The following is a 17234-nucleotide window of genomic DNA, read 5'->3' as shown; positions in this document are numbered from 1 at the left end:
TTGTTGTACTATAATTGGGGGCAGAAACTGTGATAATTGTAACAATTAAAATAATTAAATTGCTCAAAATGATTCCGTTAAAAAGTCTTCCTCAAAGTTCTGAGCTCATATTTGTTGTTAGAAAACCAACAAGGACAACAAGATTAATTAAAGATGCACCGATTGCAATTTTCTAGGCTGATTCTGATTTCCAATTTATTTGGTGTGATCGGCATATACTGATTTTTGCTGATTCAGATTTTTTCTTCTAAGATCTATAATTGACAATATACAAACAAAAAAACTACTTTTCTTCAATGCAAAATTTTATTTTCATAAAAAAAAATTACAAGTGAAAAGTTAGATGGAATAAAGTAAGAACAATTAACAAAATAAATTATAAACAGCACAAAAAAATGCAATAGAATAAAGAGAGGTATGAAACTAAGTTTTTCAGGTTAAGTAAGATCTAACACAGAAATTAAAGTAATCAAAATGTAAAAAAGAAAATCTAACTTAATTTCTGAAGTCTTCATTGTAAAAATTAAATACATATTAATGTTTACCATTAAAGTTCTAAAACATTCAGTCAAGAGCAGTAAGTGATTTTCTTGGCTCTTGTGTTCTTTGATTAACGTGACAGACAGAAGCAGGAATATTGGACTGAGTTCCCTTTAAGAGTTCATCCACGGATCCAACATACTTTTACACAACATGCATTCCTTTTTTCAACTATCAAACGTTCCAAAACTGACTGTGTTTAACTAGATACTCGTTCTACTCGTAACTAGAACCTGCGGGAATGACTAAAATAATGCGCAGTTCAAGCACTATTAAACCAGTGTGAATGCGATGTGTGTCAGAGACAAGAGAGTCTGATGTTATTGCCTGTGCCGCTGAGAACAAAACGGATCAGCTCGAAATCGGAAAGAAGTGAGACCGATCACAGATCATGAGGAAAATCGGCTGATTCCGATCCCTGGCCGATTGATCGGTGCATCTCTAAAATAAATGTACTGTCTTGATATTACTTCATGGAACACTTTTCTCTCGCTCTCATCACTTGGGATCATCTGATGCAAAACAACGTAATTCCAACTGAAAAATAAGTCCAATGTTTCCTTCCTCACACCTGCAAACTAAACCACACTGAGAGAGAAGCATTTGCTGAGCACTTACCACACATTTAGGACAGTCCACAGACTATATCAGCAGCCATACTGTTAGCGAAAATCTCAAGCTGATGCATAACAATGCAAGTACTTACCCATAAAATTCCCTGTAATTACTGTTAGGATTGAAATATCGAATGAAACCCTTCACCAATAAAAACAGTACAACGCATGGTTTTCAGGAAACGTACCATGGAACTGTTTGAAGCACAAAGTCACAGATGCATATTTAGTAAACTCGATTCATTTTGAGATTTTCATCACTGATTGATAAAGGTTTCTAATTGGCCAATAAACCGATAGCAGTCACTACATAATGTTTCAACTGAAAAACTGACTTAGTTGCTATCTGCATTTTGTATAACAGTGGTATCTTACTGCACTGTAAATAATGATCATTTTACAAAGTAAAAACTTATTGGCCTTCCTCCACATGTTGAAAAATGTCAAGAGATACAATGCATCATTTCCTGTAATTTTGCAGATAAATAATGTTGTAAATGTAAAATAAATTATCAGTGTGAAAGCTCACATTTGGTGTTTCTTCCTAAAAAACAGTTTTCTTCTTATCAGTTATGTACAGTAGGGTTTAATTTGACATCTTATGTTTAATTAATGTTTATTACTTTTGTGTTACTATGAAGGTGTTTAGTATTAATATATAATTGTATAGAAAATATATTTAAGGTGGTTATTGTAAAAATAAATGTTTTTAGTCATTTGTTAATTTATTTTATTTCACAAACATATTTTATGGTAACTGTAAATTTAATGTGTGAAACATAATTTTTGTTACAGTTCAGTCCTGGCAAGCAAAGTTGGTGTTGTTTTTCTACTGCAAATTAAAAAATTTAAATAAATAAAAAAAGTGGACAGTGCACCCATTAAAACACATGCATCTGTCACATAAGCATGACACATAATTATTGGAAAATGTATGCAATGACCAAATTTGCTTTATCACCACAGCGCTTTTATCTAGAGGGGGTTTTCTGCTAAAGAGCAAGATTAATTGAGAATAGAAGCCAAAAAGGAACAACCCAAGATTAAATGAGGTCTACAGGGCAGACGGAGAAAATAAATAACTGATGTTCAAGTGAGGAGGAAAAAAGAAAGAAGAAACAAAATGAACTTACTTTATAAGGTTCAGGAAAGAGGGGAGAGTTAGCTGGAAAGGCCTCTCCTCCCTGCTGGATTTCTTGATTTCTTCTTTCCCTTTCTTTCATACGGAGCATATTCCGGTCTTCACGGTTCATGTTGCTAACAACAGAGACACTAAGAGTCACTAAGCAGTGAAGAAGAAGAGGAAAAATAGCTTCCTGACACCTTCATCTACACCTGGATCTACCAAGATATAGTTACACATTTGAACAACAAATGGAGACAATAGACAGGATTACTAGAGACAATCAGATCAGTGCGTTCCCTTCAAAAAGCAAGCCTGGACTGTCCTACAGAATAACAGACAACAGTCGTGAAGCTGAACTCGTTAGTTAAATTCAATCAGACACGGTTATTAGTAAAACTGACTTTAATTCTGTGCATCTTTGTTGTATGCTGTATGCTTCGGCTAACCATTATATTACACACACACACACACACACACACACACACACACACCATCATTATCTCCCTGTACCTCATTAATAATGAGAGGACTCACTAAACTAGCTACCACATTCGACCTATATTTAGGAAATGGAAATTCTGATGAAACTACAGCAAAAAGTTAAGACATTTAAGATTCGCATGAGATGTGCCTTTGGTTAAATGAGGGTTGAGTAACTGATGGCGTCAAGAGAAACTTCCCCAAAAACATTAGTCTGTAGTTTAGTAATTGGTAAAGACCATGCCCACGTCATTCAGAACGACAGATATGTCCTTTAATATATTATTAAGACCAAAAAAAAAATTATCAGTTCAGATCATTTTCTGAAATGTCATTCAAACCACAACTGGTTGAACTTTACAGAGGCTTGATGAAGTTTGTAGCTCAGGACTACATTCGATCGTATGCAGGCTTCCAGACGTTTCTTTAGTGCAGAAAGATGGAGGTTAATGAGTAATTACGGATTCATTTTACCTGCGCTCTCACTACTAAATCAGACAGAGAACAAATATAAAAGAAAGCAAAAACAAAAAGAAAGGAAGAGAGCAAAAAAAAATTAAAGTGAGGAATGAAGACAGAAATAGAAAAAGACCAAAAGACAGAAATAAAGACAGACAGAAAGACCAAAAGAAAAACAAAAAAGATAGAAAGACAAAAAAGAATGAAAGGAAGACAGAAAGAAAGATCGCAAGACAGAGACTGAAAGACAGAAAGACTAAAAGATAGACAGAAAAACTGAAGGACAAAAAGAAAGAAAGACAGAAAGAAAGAAATATGTAAGTTATGGATAAATTAAAGTACACTTTAATCAAACTTCATTAAAACATTATCTGTTAACGGCAGAGAAGCCGAGGGGATGTTAGCGGGTCTCAGGGGGTCTTCTGTTCAGCTTTAAGGAGAAACACATTAGATGCATTAGATCCTGTCAAGGTTTATTTTGTTGAGTTGATAGCCGTGTGGAGAAAGCTCAATGAACGTGCTAATGGGAGAGCGTTTGCACGATAAAACCACTCGAATGTGACGTGTTCGTTCGACACAGACATGCAACAAAATCCAATTAGTCAAACTGTGTGCACAACCCTCTCTACACACAAAAGAGCTCACTCTGTAATGATACACTCATCTTCTTATGCTTTTAATCTATGGCTTTCTAGCTTTACCTCAGGAGATCAATTAATCAGACATGCAACTCAGAAAATGACAACAGAAGATACAGAATTTGTGAAATAAATAAAAAATATTGAACTGTTATGTGCAGTTCAGTGTGCAAAGCTTTCAAAGGGAATACAGGGCACTTTCTTCCCAAATTCATTTTTATTTTTAGCCAAATTCCATTTCGTCTCGGTTTAAACGTTCTGGATTCTATTTTAATGGTAAATTAAATGCAAAAAGACATGCCTAATTAACTGAAATCATGGAACTTGCACAACTTGAGTGAAGAGTTCACCTGAAAGGCACATTCTGTCATGATTTACTCAGCCTTGTGTTTTTCTTCCTTCTGAAGAACGCTGATGGAACGCCATTGACTCCCACAGTACGGAAAAACACTATGGAGTTCAATGGCTTCCAGCAACTGATCAGTTGCCATGTTCCACAGAAGAAAGGAGTCTTTTTTTTTTATGCAGGTTTGGAAAAACAAGAGGGGGGGGTAAATGATGACTACTAAATGACTAAAAAAAAAAAATCACAACATGCAGAAATGAACGACTTCGTTTTCAAATTTGAATGAAAAATAAGTGCCTTTCTTTATAGGGACCTTTTTCTTTCTTTATAGGGACCTACATATGAGTGTGGATGGACAGATTTAATCTTTGCATGCTAGTTGGTGCACTCATCCAGTGTTTATTTGAGCATTAAGCCACTTGAATATATGCAGTTTTAAATAAATATTAAAAATAATAATAACCAGGGTGTGCATGCTCACACGAGTGGACTGTGCCAATGATGAAAACAGTCACATAGTAGCATGCAGACAAGAGAAGTATACCTTGGGCGTGATGTTCATAGTTTTCTAAATATGAACTTTCCACATTACAATCTCTCAAACTACACACAAGAAACAAACTGCATGACATCTACTATGAGAGTAAAATCACTCACATATGCAACTTAGTTTCCACATTATACGACTAAATAATGTCTATGATTAGCCACTGGCTAATATAATACATTGTTAGATTTCCCAGTTGAGAACAAGCAGAAGTGGGCGGAGCTAAGGCACCAAACGCCAATCTCATTGGCTCACCTATTAATCGACTGTTTAGATTTCAGCAAATCAGTTTGGGCGAATGTAAACAATGTGATTAATATTCATTAACCCAGCAGATCGTTAGAGCTTAGCATGTTTTAGGTTGTTAGTAGAATTAGCAGTAGTATAAACTTTTGTTTTACTAAATGACCATCAATGTCAACAATACAACACCAAAAATTTAAAATATTCAAAACAGAAATCTCTTCTAACAATCTAAGCAACACTGATAAGAAATCATCATATTAGAATGATTTCTTAAGATCATGTGACACTGAAGAATAATGATGCTCTAAAATACAGCTGTGCATCAAAGAAATAAATTATATTTTAAAGTATATGTTTTACACTGCAATAATATTTCACAATGTGATTTTTCTGTATTTTTTATTAAATGTAGCCTCGATGAGCAGAATACAAGTATAAATGGCAAACTAACCTTGATGGAGGAACAGCATGACATATATGCGAAACATCTCCTTTTGTGTTCCCCGGAATAAAGTAATACAGCTTGGGAGTGAATGAACTTACATGTTTAGGTGGCCTAACCTCGTAAGAAATGACAAACGCTAGCTAAACCAACATTTGAGTGTGTGAGATACTGTTAGAAAGGCTTTTATATCCTAAGATGCAAGTGTAAAACTGAGGCCAGGGTGTTTATTCCAGCAGGTTTGTGATCATAACGACTGTAACGTGTATTGCTGGGAAGTTTCTGTCTCTTTTGACTGGAGTGATTCAGTTTCTAGAGAGTGGGCCAGAATTACTTTTGTGTTTTGATTTAGTCAGAGCATGAAATCTGTGTGTAGGTACTGACATCATACTGATACTAAAACATATCAGTAGCTCCAAATTCAAAAGGTGCTTCAGACAGTAATATAATCCAGATTATGATCTGTCCGGCCTGTCTACAATATTCTAATTCTTTGGCAAAGCTGCTAAAGTGCAATGCTCATTTCTACACCAACTTAAAAGACAAGATTCAGTTAGGCATTAAAGACTGAGAAATAAAACTATTTAAAAGACATAAAAGAAGAACAGTATAGAACTTGTTGTGAGAAGGCCTAAACTCCTACGGTGAATACTACAGGAGTTACTCACTGAGAACATGGCTGGTCTGGTGCTTACCCTGACTGAGAGGCCATGGCCTCAACCAGCGAACCATTGGAAGAGGATTGAGAGAGAAGATTCCAGACAACTCGATGCTTCTTCCCAGTTACAGCTCAGCAGCGTCCACTCGGAGGCACAGCTTCTCAATCAGCAGCTTTCACACTTCAGTCGTCGCTGCTGTGTTTCCTGGGATAGGAGATAAATGTGACTCAGGGAGGGGAGGTTACAGTCAGTCTGAGGAACAAACCACTGCACAGCACAGAGGAGGCACCGCTACAACATACAGGTGAAGTACCAAGTCTACTAATCCTAGCAACCTTTTGACCATCAAGTGATTAAAACAATTAAATAAAACGCTTGAAAGTTTCACAGTCAGCATGCGGACTAAAAACAAACTCATCCTTTTCCATTTGATCCATGTTATGTCCAAGTGAAGTTACAAGTTAACTACACAACTACACACCCCTCTGTGTGCCGAGGAGAATGGTGCAGTCCAGCAGCGCCCTTATAAGGACATGTTATTTTATGCCACTCAGCCCCTCCCCTCTGTGAAGTTAAGAGTCGCAGCAGCCAATCAGCTGCTGCCTCTCAGTAAACACATGCCCTCCCCCACTTGGCCCTGAGCCAATACAATCAATGTCAGTTTCCTTAAAGGGCCAGATGCAGTTTTTCTCTGAGTGCAGAGGGAAAGCAACTCAAAAACATTAGTAAAACCAGGTGGTGATGAGGCTATTAGATGCAATACGGGAATCTCCAAATACAATTCTAACCATAAACATAGGCACTATGTTAAAACTGCATCTTTAGCAGTTAGCCAAGTCTTACGTTGAAAATTACACTAGCCTTGACCAGTCTTACCAGACTACATTTTCAGTCTAAGCAGTTTATGCAACTGGCCCTGTGTGTAAATTAAGCATATCGTCCAAAACCAACAGCTCAACTTAGCAACTACCTTATTATTAAGAATTAGTTTAAGGCACAAGTTGCAGTTAATGGTTTGTCAATAGCCAAAATTGGACCTTAAAATAAAGTGACACTAAACTTTGTTTTCTTAAAATGGGCAGTCGAGTGACTTTTTTTGAACAAGTAAAATAAATATTACCTTGAATTTATAAATGAATAAATAAAACATTTTGGGGGTTGTTCACACAGAATGTGTCTAAAATAATCTTTTAAATGTTTTTAATATAAGCGCAGCACAGGATGTTGTCTCCATGTTACCGTGAAATAGAACAGTTGCCATGCCAACTTGCTATTGTAAACAAACGCTTGCCCCGCCTCCGGGCTCTTCTGATTGGTCCACAGTTTTGAACTGAGATGGATGAGCCGAGCAGCGTGTAAAAGTTCAGCGTGTATTCATCCCCTATATCCTCCAGGTCTATATGATTGTGTTTTTTTTGTTGTTTTTTTTACTAAAACATTAACAAACAACAGGGACTGTATTCTTGTGACATTGGAATCACAAACTACAATCCTTTAAATCAGAATTTGATTTGATTTAATAAATCAAGCTCAACAACACTGAACTTTCTTAAATGTCATAAGTTGACACTAGTCTAGCTTTTCAACTAGGACATGAATCGTTATGAAACATGCAAATAAAGTTAAGGGTATAAACAAATTCTCCATTTTTTCATTTCTTTTGTTAAAATGCAAATATATACAAGTAGCTGAGAGAACATTTTAGTTGTTGTAAAGCAAATATTCCCTTGTATCATGTCTGAAAGAAGAGTTTGTCTACATCTACACTGGATTTGTGAATTAGTGTTAAGTGAACAGACGGAACAGGGTTTCTATGTGACACTATCTCTGAGGATTGTTTGCTCAGGGTGTGTGTGTGTGTGTGTGTGTGTGTCTCAGAGTCATGCACACAAGCAACCAACCCACAGTCTGTGTTTCTGAGGTACTTTGCAGATGGGAAAAATTGGGAAAACCCAGGCCAAAAAGAGGGGTGATTTTATAAGCAAACGCAATCAAATGTTGATAATAAACCTTATCTTGGAAATGTGTTGATTAAATGATCAACTGACAGTGTTTGCAATGGTAAAATAATGCATTTTTTCTCCAATTATACTTATCAATACAAATGTGAATTTCCAGTGCAGTTGTTTTGTCTGCACACAGTACCAACACAACACAGTTCAGTCTGTTTTAAGAGTGATGATTCATTTACACGAATGGTTTGAATCCGCTTGACGAATCCTTCACTGAATCCACAGGAGACGGTTTTTGTTATACGGAGGTGTACAAAAACTTACTTAAGGTTTCAAAATTGATGAAGCTATAACAATAAATGATGTTCCTGCCAAGCTCTTCTCTTTGAGTGGGAAAAAAGAAGCGAAAAATAAATGTCTTTAGCAAATGTTCTGCACATTAAAACATTTTCTAACCAGCCAATGCCTGGCAGTATACAGCGCCTGAAAACATCACTCATTTCACTAAAGCAAGATCACTCTTGGTTAAAACTTTTCTAACTGCATAATATCTTTGAGAGCAATGGAGGAGGGTAAATCTTTTCTGATGTGTAAATAATGAAGAACATATCAATATTTCCCAGAAGCTGTTCAACACGTTTGAGGACTTAAAATAGAGGTTTTCACTGGCTTTGCATATAAACTATTACATAAAATGCATGAAATTCTGTTTGGCTTTTGCATTTTTTATTTGCACTCCTGACACAGTTGCATAAGTTATCAAATTCTGCAAACTAAAAGTTTAAACACCTTCCAACTTCTGTAAAACTTTAAATCGCTGGATATATCTAGTTAGCTTTACCTGGGCTTTTGATGGTCCTCTAAGTGTTTATTTCCATTTTTAACATCTTTAGTTTATTGAATACACGTACTGTATTTAACTACAGAATCAAGATGTTTCTATGAGTAAAGAACACAAAAGAAATTTGAGTTTACTTGAAGTATGTTTTCAAGTAGAATGAACTCTTGTTAAAAGATCAAAGCGATTCTGATTTCTCAACGCTTGACCTTTAGAACTGGAACTCAACCATCTGGAAAACTTTCCATATCATACACTCAGGAGACTTGCAGGCCTCGGGCCGAGCAGCAAGAATGGTCAAGTGTATGTGGAAAAACAGGCTTTGACTCTTTTCTGCGGTACATGAGCTCATCCAGGCCTGCTCCAGCGGCTCTCAAGGAAAGAAACACAGCAGAAGCTTTAGAAACCGTGTCAGCCACATTCTCTCTAGTCCTAAACGCAGAAGAGGAAACGGTCACAACTGAAACAGGAAGCTCTGCAGAGAGTCAAGAGCTGTAACGGTTTTTACGTTTGACTCGAGAATCAAGAAAAAGATGCTCAAAGCCAATGTGGAGGATTTTAATACAACGTAAAGGCGATGGTTTTTCCGCACCACTGGTTCAGGAAGAATTATTTTCCCCCACATAGATTTAAAAAAATTATAATAATAATCTTTGTTAAAGAGTTAGAAGCCATGAATCAGGAGAATCACATTGAAACCAGTAATACTTTTTTTGGGAATAAAATATTCAAATAAAACTCTTTTGTTACAGTCTACACTACCACTGTAAATACTCATTGTTAAAAAAAGTTCTATTTCGAATAACAGTCTCCCACCAAAAAAAGAGAGAGAATCATGGGTAATGTAGTTTTCAAAAGCTTATACCATCGACTAACAACTTCATAACTCATAACAATAGGCTTCCAAAGTTAATGTTAAAAAAATAAGATCTCCTACCGAAAAAATTATAAACTTCTATAAGCAAATAAATAATTACTTCCAGGAAGGAACCTGACTGTTGAGCAGTGTGGAAGGTGAGGCTGTACCATTGCATTGTGGGATACAGTAGCCAGCACAGTACATTCTGTTCACTTCAGTCACGATGAAAAACAATCTCACATAGCTATCTTGTGCATTTTAGACTTGCATTCAACGCCTTAGCAGCCACTATCAACATGAAGAATTACAAGCACCATACTTTCCAGCAAGCTTTCTTAAAATATAATCTAGCATTGAAGTGGTGTTCTTCTCTACGTCCAGAAAAGCAAGATGCTGAGGCCCTTCGGACTGAGAATACACACTGCCTAATCACTAAACAAACACCCTATCAAGTCCACTTTGCGGGGCAGCAGAGAGAACTGGAACACATAACAAAGGCAGAAGCTAATCAGAGTATTCAGTGCATAGAGAGAATTTGCATACTACACAGAGCATGTCTACTTTATACCACACTACACAGCCTTGTCCCTGGTCTACTGACTTTAAAATGGATAATGCAATAGACTTGCCCTTTAAAGTACATGGAGCACACGCTAAACATGGTACATTAAAAAAAAAAACACACACACGCAGATAGTAAATAAGAACACGGACAACAGTCAAGATATAACGTTACTTACTCTCAAACATGTTATTTTCATCAGTTAATCCCAAATAACATGACTAACTACAACCAAATGTGCGAAATATTCACAACCGAGCTGAGGTGAACTTGTTCAAATCTGCCGTTTGGACTTTGTTTACATTCTGTCAAGTCGATGACGTCAACACGACTTCGGCGTAACGTTCTGACGTCGTTTAAAGCGCTAACGTCACAATCCGAAATTTAACAAGATTTAATCAAAAGTATAATAATAGAATACTAATAAACAGTAGAGCTACTGAACCGGTCAAAGAAGTGCGTTCACTTGACTCTCCCATTAGCATTTAACGATGTGGAGATGGTGGTAAAACTCAACTCATAAGTTAAATACGCTGAAATGACGTAAGAACCCATTTCTAGTAATAAACGTGCGTTCAAAAACGAACGCTTACGAACATCTGAGGGCGCTAGATAAACATGTAATGTAATGATACGTTTGCAATCACGAACTAAAATTGATAAAGAAATAAATAAAAGTATGTTCCTAGGAATGCTTCGTGTTGAGGATTGGACAGCTCGCTAAACAACACTAAGCACACACACACACACAGAGAGAGTAACAACGCTAGCTCTGCTTCGTTAACAACTTGACACAATCGATCTCCTGAATAAAGGACCAAGTGTAACGGTTTCTGATATTTTCACTTATGTAATTTCTCGATTTATGGCCCACTCACCTCTTGGCTTCTTTTAGGCCCGAAGCATTCTAGCTGTGAGAGCCTTTCTCTTTGTCTCTGTCCGCTTCACACTGATCGTCTGTCGCGTCCCAGTAAAGGTGTCAGAAACACGAGAATGCTGTAAAACACACAGCTCGTTTAGGTGAGCCACACCGCTGAGGCTCGTCTGCTGTTCATCGTGGTGTCAGACAGATTTCTCCAGCAGATCACAATCATTTTTAGGAGAGCGTCGCGCATCTGACTGATTTCTCGGCGTCGTAAACTGACCTGGTCACGTGACGAGAGCGTGCTCTCAGAGAAGGGCTGCATCTCAACTCCAAATTGTGCACTACCTAGACAACATACTCGAGTGTCGAGTCAAGTCAAGTCACCTTTATTTGTATAGCCCTTTAAACAAAATATATTGCGTCAAAGCAACTGAACAATATTCATTAGGAAAACAGTGTGTCGATAATGCAAAATGACAGTTAAAGGCAGTTCATCATTGAATTCAGTGATGTCACCTCTGTTCAGTTAAAATAGTGTCTGTGCATTTATTTGCAATCAAGTCAATGATATCGCTGTAGATGAAGTGACCCCAGGTAAGCAAGCCAGAGGCGACAGGTGCTGATCCACCATCTGGTCTGGATACGTACTGGATCCGGGTGACTGCAGTGACCCTCTGATCTGGATCTCGAGTGTGCACTACCTAGACGACATACTCGAGTGTGCACTACCTAGACGACATACCAGAGTGTGCACTACCTAGACGACATACTAGAGTGTGCACTAACTAGACGACATACTCGAGTGTACACTAACTAGACGACATACTCGAGTGAGCATTACCTAGACAACATACTCGACTGTACACTACCTAAACGACATACTCGAGTATGCACTACCTAGACGACAAACCAGTGTGCACTACCTAGACAACATACTCGAGTGTGTACTACCTAGATAACATACTCGAGTGTGCATTACCTAGACAACATACTCAAGTGTACTCAACCTAGACGACATACTCAAGTGTACGCAACCTAGACGACATACTCAAGTGTACACTAAACTCGAGTGTGCATTACCTAGATGACATACTCAAGTGTACACTACACTCGAGTGTGCACTACCTAGACGACATACTCGAGTGTACACTAATTAGACGACATACTCGAGTGCAGAGATGTATAGTAACGACGTAGAACTACTTCACTACTGTACTTAAGTACTAAAAGGCGGTATCTGTACTTTACTAGAGTATTATTTTTTCTCCTACTTCCACTTTTACTTCGGTACATATTTTCGCTGAGTTTAATACTTTTACTCCGATATTTTTTTATGTGCTGCATCGTTACTCGTTACAATTATAAAAATGTTACGAATCATTCCATTACAAACCCACATTACCACTGCCAGAACTGTAGATGGCAGGTTTGATGAAGCTGGCACATCATTGAGCGAATCAAGCGCGTGCTGACTGAACTGCTGTGAAGAGAGAAATGAACACCGAGCCGAGCCAGATAATGACTCGTTCACGAGTCAAGAACCGGTTGCATCGGTTTTCGGATCACCAGTAGTTCTTTCGGACAGTTCGATTCAATAAACCAGTTGAAGAAAACAGTTCACCGATTCTTTTGCGCTCGACGTAATGGCGTCATTGGCGTTAACTGCAAGCTTTCGGTTTACCCGGGCTCATAACATTAGCACAGAATCAGTTCAGAATCAATCTCCAAAAGAATCAGTTCAGTTCAGACGCTCTGTGTGTCGGTTTGCTTCACGCTGAATCACACAAGCGCAGTATCATCAACTCCTCGGTTCACGAATCGGACGCGTCTGACAGAAACGGTTCTTGACTCGTGAACGAGTCATTATCTGGCTCGGCTCGGTTTCAGTTCTCTCTTCACAGCAGTTCAGTCAGTGTACTGTTTGAGTAAATGAATTACTCCGGGATATTGGTTTGTTTTAACTCAGAGGGAGTGTCAGACAAATTAAACAAGTTAACAGCTTAAGTCATTTGTGGATTAATGCGTATTGGAGACGCGAACCGTTTAAAATGATTCAGTTCGATTTGGTGAACTTTTTCAAAAAGATCCGGTTACATCGAATGATTCGTTCGCGAACCGGATATCACAAACTGCTTTGTTTTTAACTGTCTTACAACAGACACGGTAGAGAAGACAATGCTGAATAAAGTCTAGTTTTTGCTATTTTTGGACCAAAATGTATTTTATATGCTCCAAATTCTAACTGACCCTTTGATGTCACATTACTTTGATGATGTTTTTTTTACCTTTCTGGACATGGACAGTATAACTTCACACAGCTTCAATGGAGGGACTGAGAGCTCTCGGACTAAATCTAAAATATCTTAAACCGTATTCCAAAAATGAACGGAGGTCTTACGGGTTTGAAACAACATGAGGGTAAGTTATCAATGACATAATTTTGCAAATTGAGCTAACTAACCCTAGTAACCGTTTTTTGTTTACAAAAAGTTACAGTAAAATTAATTGTGATTGTCCTTTAGGTTAATCATTTGAAATAATAAAAACAATGTGTTCAAACTTTTGACTACTTTCTTTAATAACTACATAACACAACACTTGTACTTTTACTTTCAGTACTTGAGTAGTAAATTTTTAAATAGACTACTTGCAATACTTAAGTACAAAAAATGTTGAATACTTTAGTACTTCTACTTAAGTGTGGTGCTTAAAGAGCACTTCTACTTCTACTCAAGTCACTTTTTTGATAGAGCACTTGTACTTTTACCCAAGTCTGCGTCTCTAGTACTTTATACATCTCTGCTCGTGTGCATTACCTAGACGACATGCTCGAGTGTACACTACCTAGACAACACACTCGAGTGAGCACTACCTAGACAACACACTCGAGTGTACACTACCTAGACAACACACTCGAGTAAGTACTACCTAGACAACATCTGTGGCCAGTCTCAGACACCTCAGATTATTATTTTTTACAATTTCAGTTTCTATTATGTGTCTAAAACCATTAAATATCTATTTTTATCTAAAGCCGTTTATTTTTAATTACTTTTTTTTAATCCAAATAATAATAATAATGTAATAACGAAATCGGTATAAACATGATGCATATTCTTAATGTGTTTTTATTTTATTTGAAGGCCATCAAAAGTATAAATCGCGATTAATTACATCCGAAATAAGTGTGTACTGTGTATATTTGTTTATATAAATAAAAACATATTTAGATGTGTATTTATATTCACATATGTGTATATGCATATATTTGACAGTCCTAATTTTAATAAAAACAATTGCCATCACATTCGTGTAGCGGACTAAATATTTGTAAAAGTATTTTTATCAAGCTATGTCTAACTATTAAGTCTGCAGTGCTGTGGGTTCAGATCATTCTGATCATCCATTGTTTTTATTAAGGAATGTGCAAATTAAACTTTTTATGAGACGTGCTGCATTTTCAAGAGATTATTTAATATTTACAAAAGGTACAATTCTTTCTGTAAGAATTCATAATGAAAACTATGTTAATACACCTCAGACTCCAAGTGTACCACAATTCCTACTTAATGGTCTTTCTTAAAAAAAAAAAAAAACATGACAGAAGAAAACAAATCGCTTCAGACACCACTAGACAAAGAAGAAAAAGTTGTAAATAACAAAATGTAACAGTGGATGTGTTTGATTTTCACATTATGCAAAAAAAGATGACAATATACATATATATTTCTTAATTTCTTAACATACACGACTCCCCACCCTACTCTCACTTATTATGACACGAGTTCTGTATTAACTGGACCCTCATTTCTTCTTTTTCCTCTTCTTGGGAGGGCCTTGATCAGAACTGCTGGAAGAATCAGAATCGGAGTCAGAAGTGGAGGAAGACGAGGAGGAGGAGGAAGGACTGGAGCTGTCGTCGCTGTCACTGCTACTGTCTTCAGATGAGGACGAGGAGCTCGAGGAACCGCTGCTGTCCGAGGAAGAGTCATTGGAAGAGCTGGACGAATCACTACTGCTGCTGCTGGAACTGGAGGAGGACCTGAAAGAAAACAGCACGTGCTAGAAGCGCTACTTTACACCACGAGCGGAGTTTGTTCCTCACATGTGGCACAGATCAGTTAAGTCGGCAGTGTGAACAAAAACATCTCACATTTCCATTTTTAATCTAAAAAAATAAAAATAATATATATATATATATATATATATATATATATATATATATATATATATATATATATATATATATATATATATATGTATGTGTGTGTGTGTGTGTGTATGTAACCCAACTCTAGCCAGGGTTGCAAAAAGGTGGAAAATCAAAACTGACATTAAATTTTGGAAATATTCAAGAATTGTTGGAAACTTTCAAGGATTTTTTTTTTTTTTAAAGTTGCTGGAAATTTTCTACAACTTTGCGATCATTAGCTCAAATTATATATTTTTGTAGCTATACTTGTGTATGTGTATACACACACACACACACACACACACACACACACCTAGGGCTCACACTTTGAAATCATTTAAAAAGAAACACAAATTAAAAAAGTTTAATAAAGTATGATCAAATAATCTGACACATTTATTGTGATGATCATAAGTAAACTAATATACTATAATTTTCTATAGTTGTTCAAAACACTTTTAAAACCCTACAAGAGCGATTCAATTAAATTCACACTAGACCTGGCATGCAGCAAAAGCATTAGTTTACTGGTTCCCCCTCAGAGTAATTATATAGATATAAAACTCTGGAATTTCACTTTATAAAAGTGCATATTATGCATCAATCATGCATTAATCATAACATGTTTATAGAGAAATAAACGTGCCCAAAAAGTCAGGGACTCACCTTTTTTTCTTAGTTCTTCTCTCACTGCGTGGTATTACTCCAGGTCTAAAAAGTGTCAAGAGAACACAGTTTAAATGGGACCGAGGCTTTCTGAGAACACAATCCCTTGCATCATATTCATTCTGAAAAAAATCCAATACTAGTTTGCAACTAATTTCCAAAAACAGTGCATGTTTTACACTTTTAAGCTTCCTTTTAATGATCGATGGATGCTGAAGGGCGAGTAAAATAATGTCACTTCATTGTACCATGCTTTTTGAAAGTGTTTAAAGAGTAGACATTGGATTTAAACGCAAGTTACTATCATAGTCTGCATTCTGATCTTTCGCCTCTAGATGTCGCAATAAAGAACGCATTTAAGACGTAACAAAAACGACACTATTAGAACTACATCAGATTACTTAACTTGAAATATTGGCACTATATAAGCGATTTATTATCGAATGATCTTGGCTAATAGATCAGCGACTCGTATATTGATTGTTTCTGCTCTTGTGTGGTGTTTTTACCTCATATCCTCTGAAGGATTGTTCTCCTTGTCTTTGAGTTTCTTTTTTAACTCTACTGTCCTGGAAGGTCTATAGAGGTACTTTCTTTTCCCAGTGCACTCGTAGGACCAGTGTCCGTATTCCAGACACTTCTGACAACGAACATGTTGTTTGTTTGCCTCCCTGTGGGAATAACAACAAGACAAACAGTAATCCGCCAGTACGAGAAGATAAACACAACCGATAGCGTTTTGCTGGTAAAGCCGACCTGAAATTTCATATAAAAAAATTAACACAATGAATAGAATCGAAATGTTATGTAAAACTCCACTCCAAACTCGAATACTGTGAAAAATAACTCACGCTTGTCTTCGAGCGATCAGTCTATGCATGGGAGTCGCCATGTTGGACGCGCTCGCGCGAGTCTAACTTCCGGTTTAAACTCGAGCCTTGAATAACAAAGTGCGCCACCTAAAGCTTCGGAGAGTCTTCATTTGTCTATTTTTAAATAGCTATGAAGTTACACAAACGCTTCTTTTCTCCACTATAGTTGTGGTTTTCATACACAGAAATTAATTTGAGAAAAAAAAAATACATTCAAAACTCATAACAAAACTTCAGAACAAATGGATGTTTAGTTATATTGTGTCCTGTGTTATAGGCTAATTATTGTGTTATTATTTCGTTATTATAGTTGTACAATCTTTTGAAACTG

General features: G+C 36.8%; 2 protein-coding genes across 4 annotated transcripts in view; both read right to left on the bottom strand.

Annotated features, from left to right (window-relative positions):
• LOC113038269 (AF4/FMR2 family member 4-like) overlaps window positions 1-11464 on the bottom strand; it is a 29980-nt gene extending 18516 nt beyond the window's left edge. The window contains exons 1-3 of one of the 3 annotated variants that reach the window (XM_026195568.1): window positions 11187-11464; window positions 6134-6301; window positions 2288-2411 (exon numbers count right to left, since the gene is read on the bottom strand). In XM_026195568.1, the coding sequence (XP_026051353.1) occupies window positions 2288-2411; window positions 6134-6150 (141 nt within the window). In that variant the 5' untranslated portion in view covers window positions 6151-6301; window positions 11187-11464. Of the gene's footprint in view, window positions 1-2287; window positions 2412-6133; window positions 6302-10486; window positions 10622-11186 lie in introns of those variants that run through there. The other 2 variants (XM_026195569.1, XM_026195570.1) reach the window with 2 other exon arrangements.
• A 3296-nt stretch (window positions 11465-14760) lies between these two features.
• Window positions 14761-16988, bottom strand: LOC113038268 (zinc finger CCHC domain-containing protein 10). The gene is made up of 4 exons (XM_026195566.1): window positions 16883-16988; window positions 16541-16702; window positions 16032-16076; window positions 14761-15215 (listed from the first exon to the last, which is right to left on the bottom strand). Exons 1-4 carry the CDS (start codon window positions 16921-16923, stop codon window positions 14978-14980), a joined length of 486 nt encoding a protein of 161 aa, XP_026051351.1. The 5' UTR covers window positions 16924-16988; the 3' UTR covers window positions 14761-14977.
• Between the last annotated feature and the right edge of the window lie 246 nt (window positions 16989-17234).

The sequence above is a fragment of the Carassius auratus genome, chromosome 21 (genome assembly GCF_003368295.1).
Source record: "Carassius auratus strain Wakin chromosome 21, ASM336829v1, whole genome shotgun sequence".
Lineage (NCBI taxonomy): Eukaryota > Metazoa > Chordata > Actinopteri > Cypriniformes > Cyprinidae > Carassius > Carassius auratus.
This window is presented reverse-complemented; position numbering and strand designations above follow the sequence as displayed.

What these genes read in the sequence shown, in the direction of transcription:
- LOC113038268 (XM_026195566.1), bottom strand. Translation starts at nt 16,923, where the DNA reads ATGGCGACTCCCATGCATAGACTGATCGCTCGAAGACAAGC. An exon ending in CTGATCGCTCGAAGACAAGC is followed by an intron (nt 16,703 to 16,882) that starts GTGAGTTATTTT and finishes TTATTCCCACAG; the next exon opens with GGAGGCAAACAAACAACATG. An exon ending in AGAAGAACTAAGAAAAAAAG is followed by an intron (nt 15,216 to 16,031) that starts GTGAGTCCCTGA and finishes GTTTTCTTTCAG; the next exon opens with GTCCTCCTCCAGTTCCAGCA.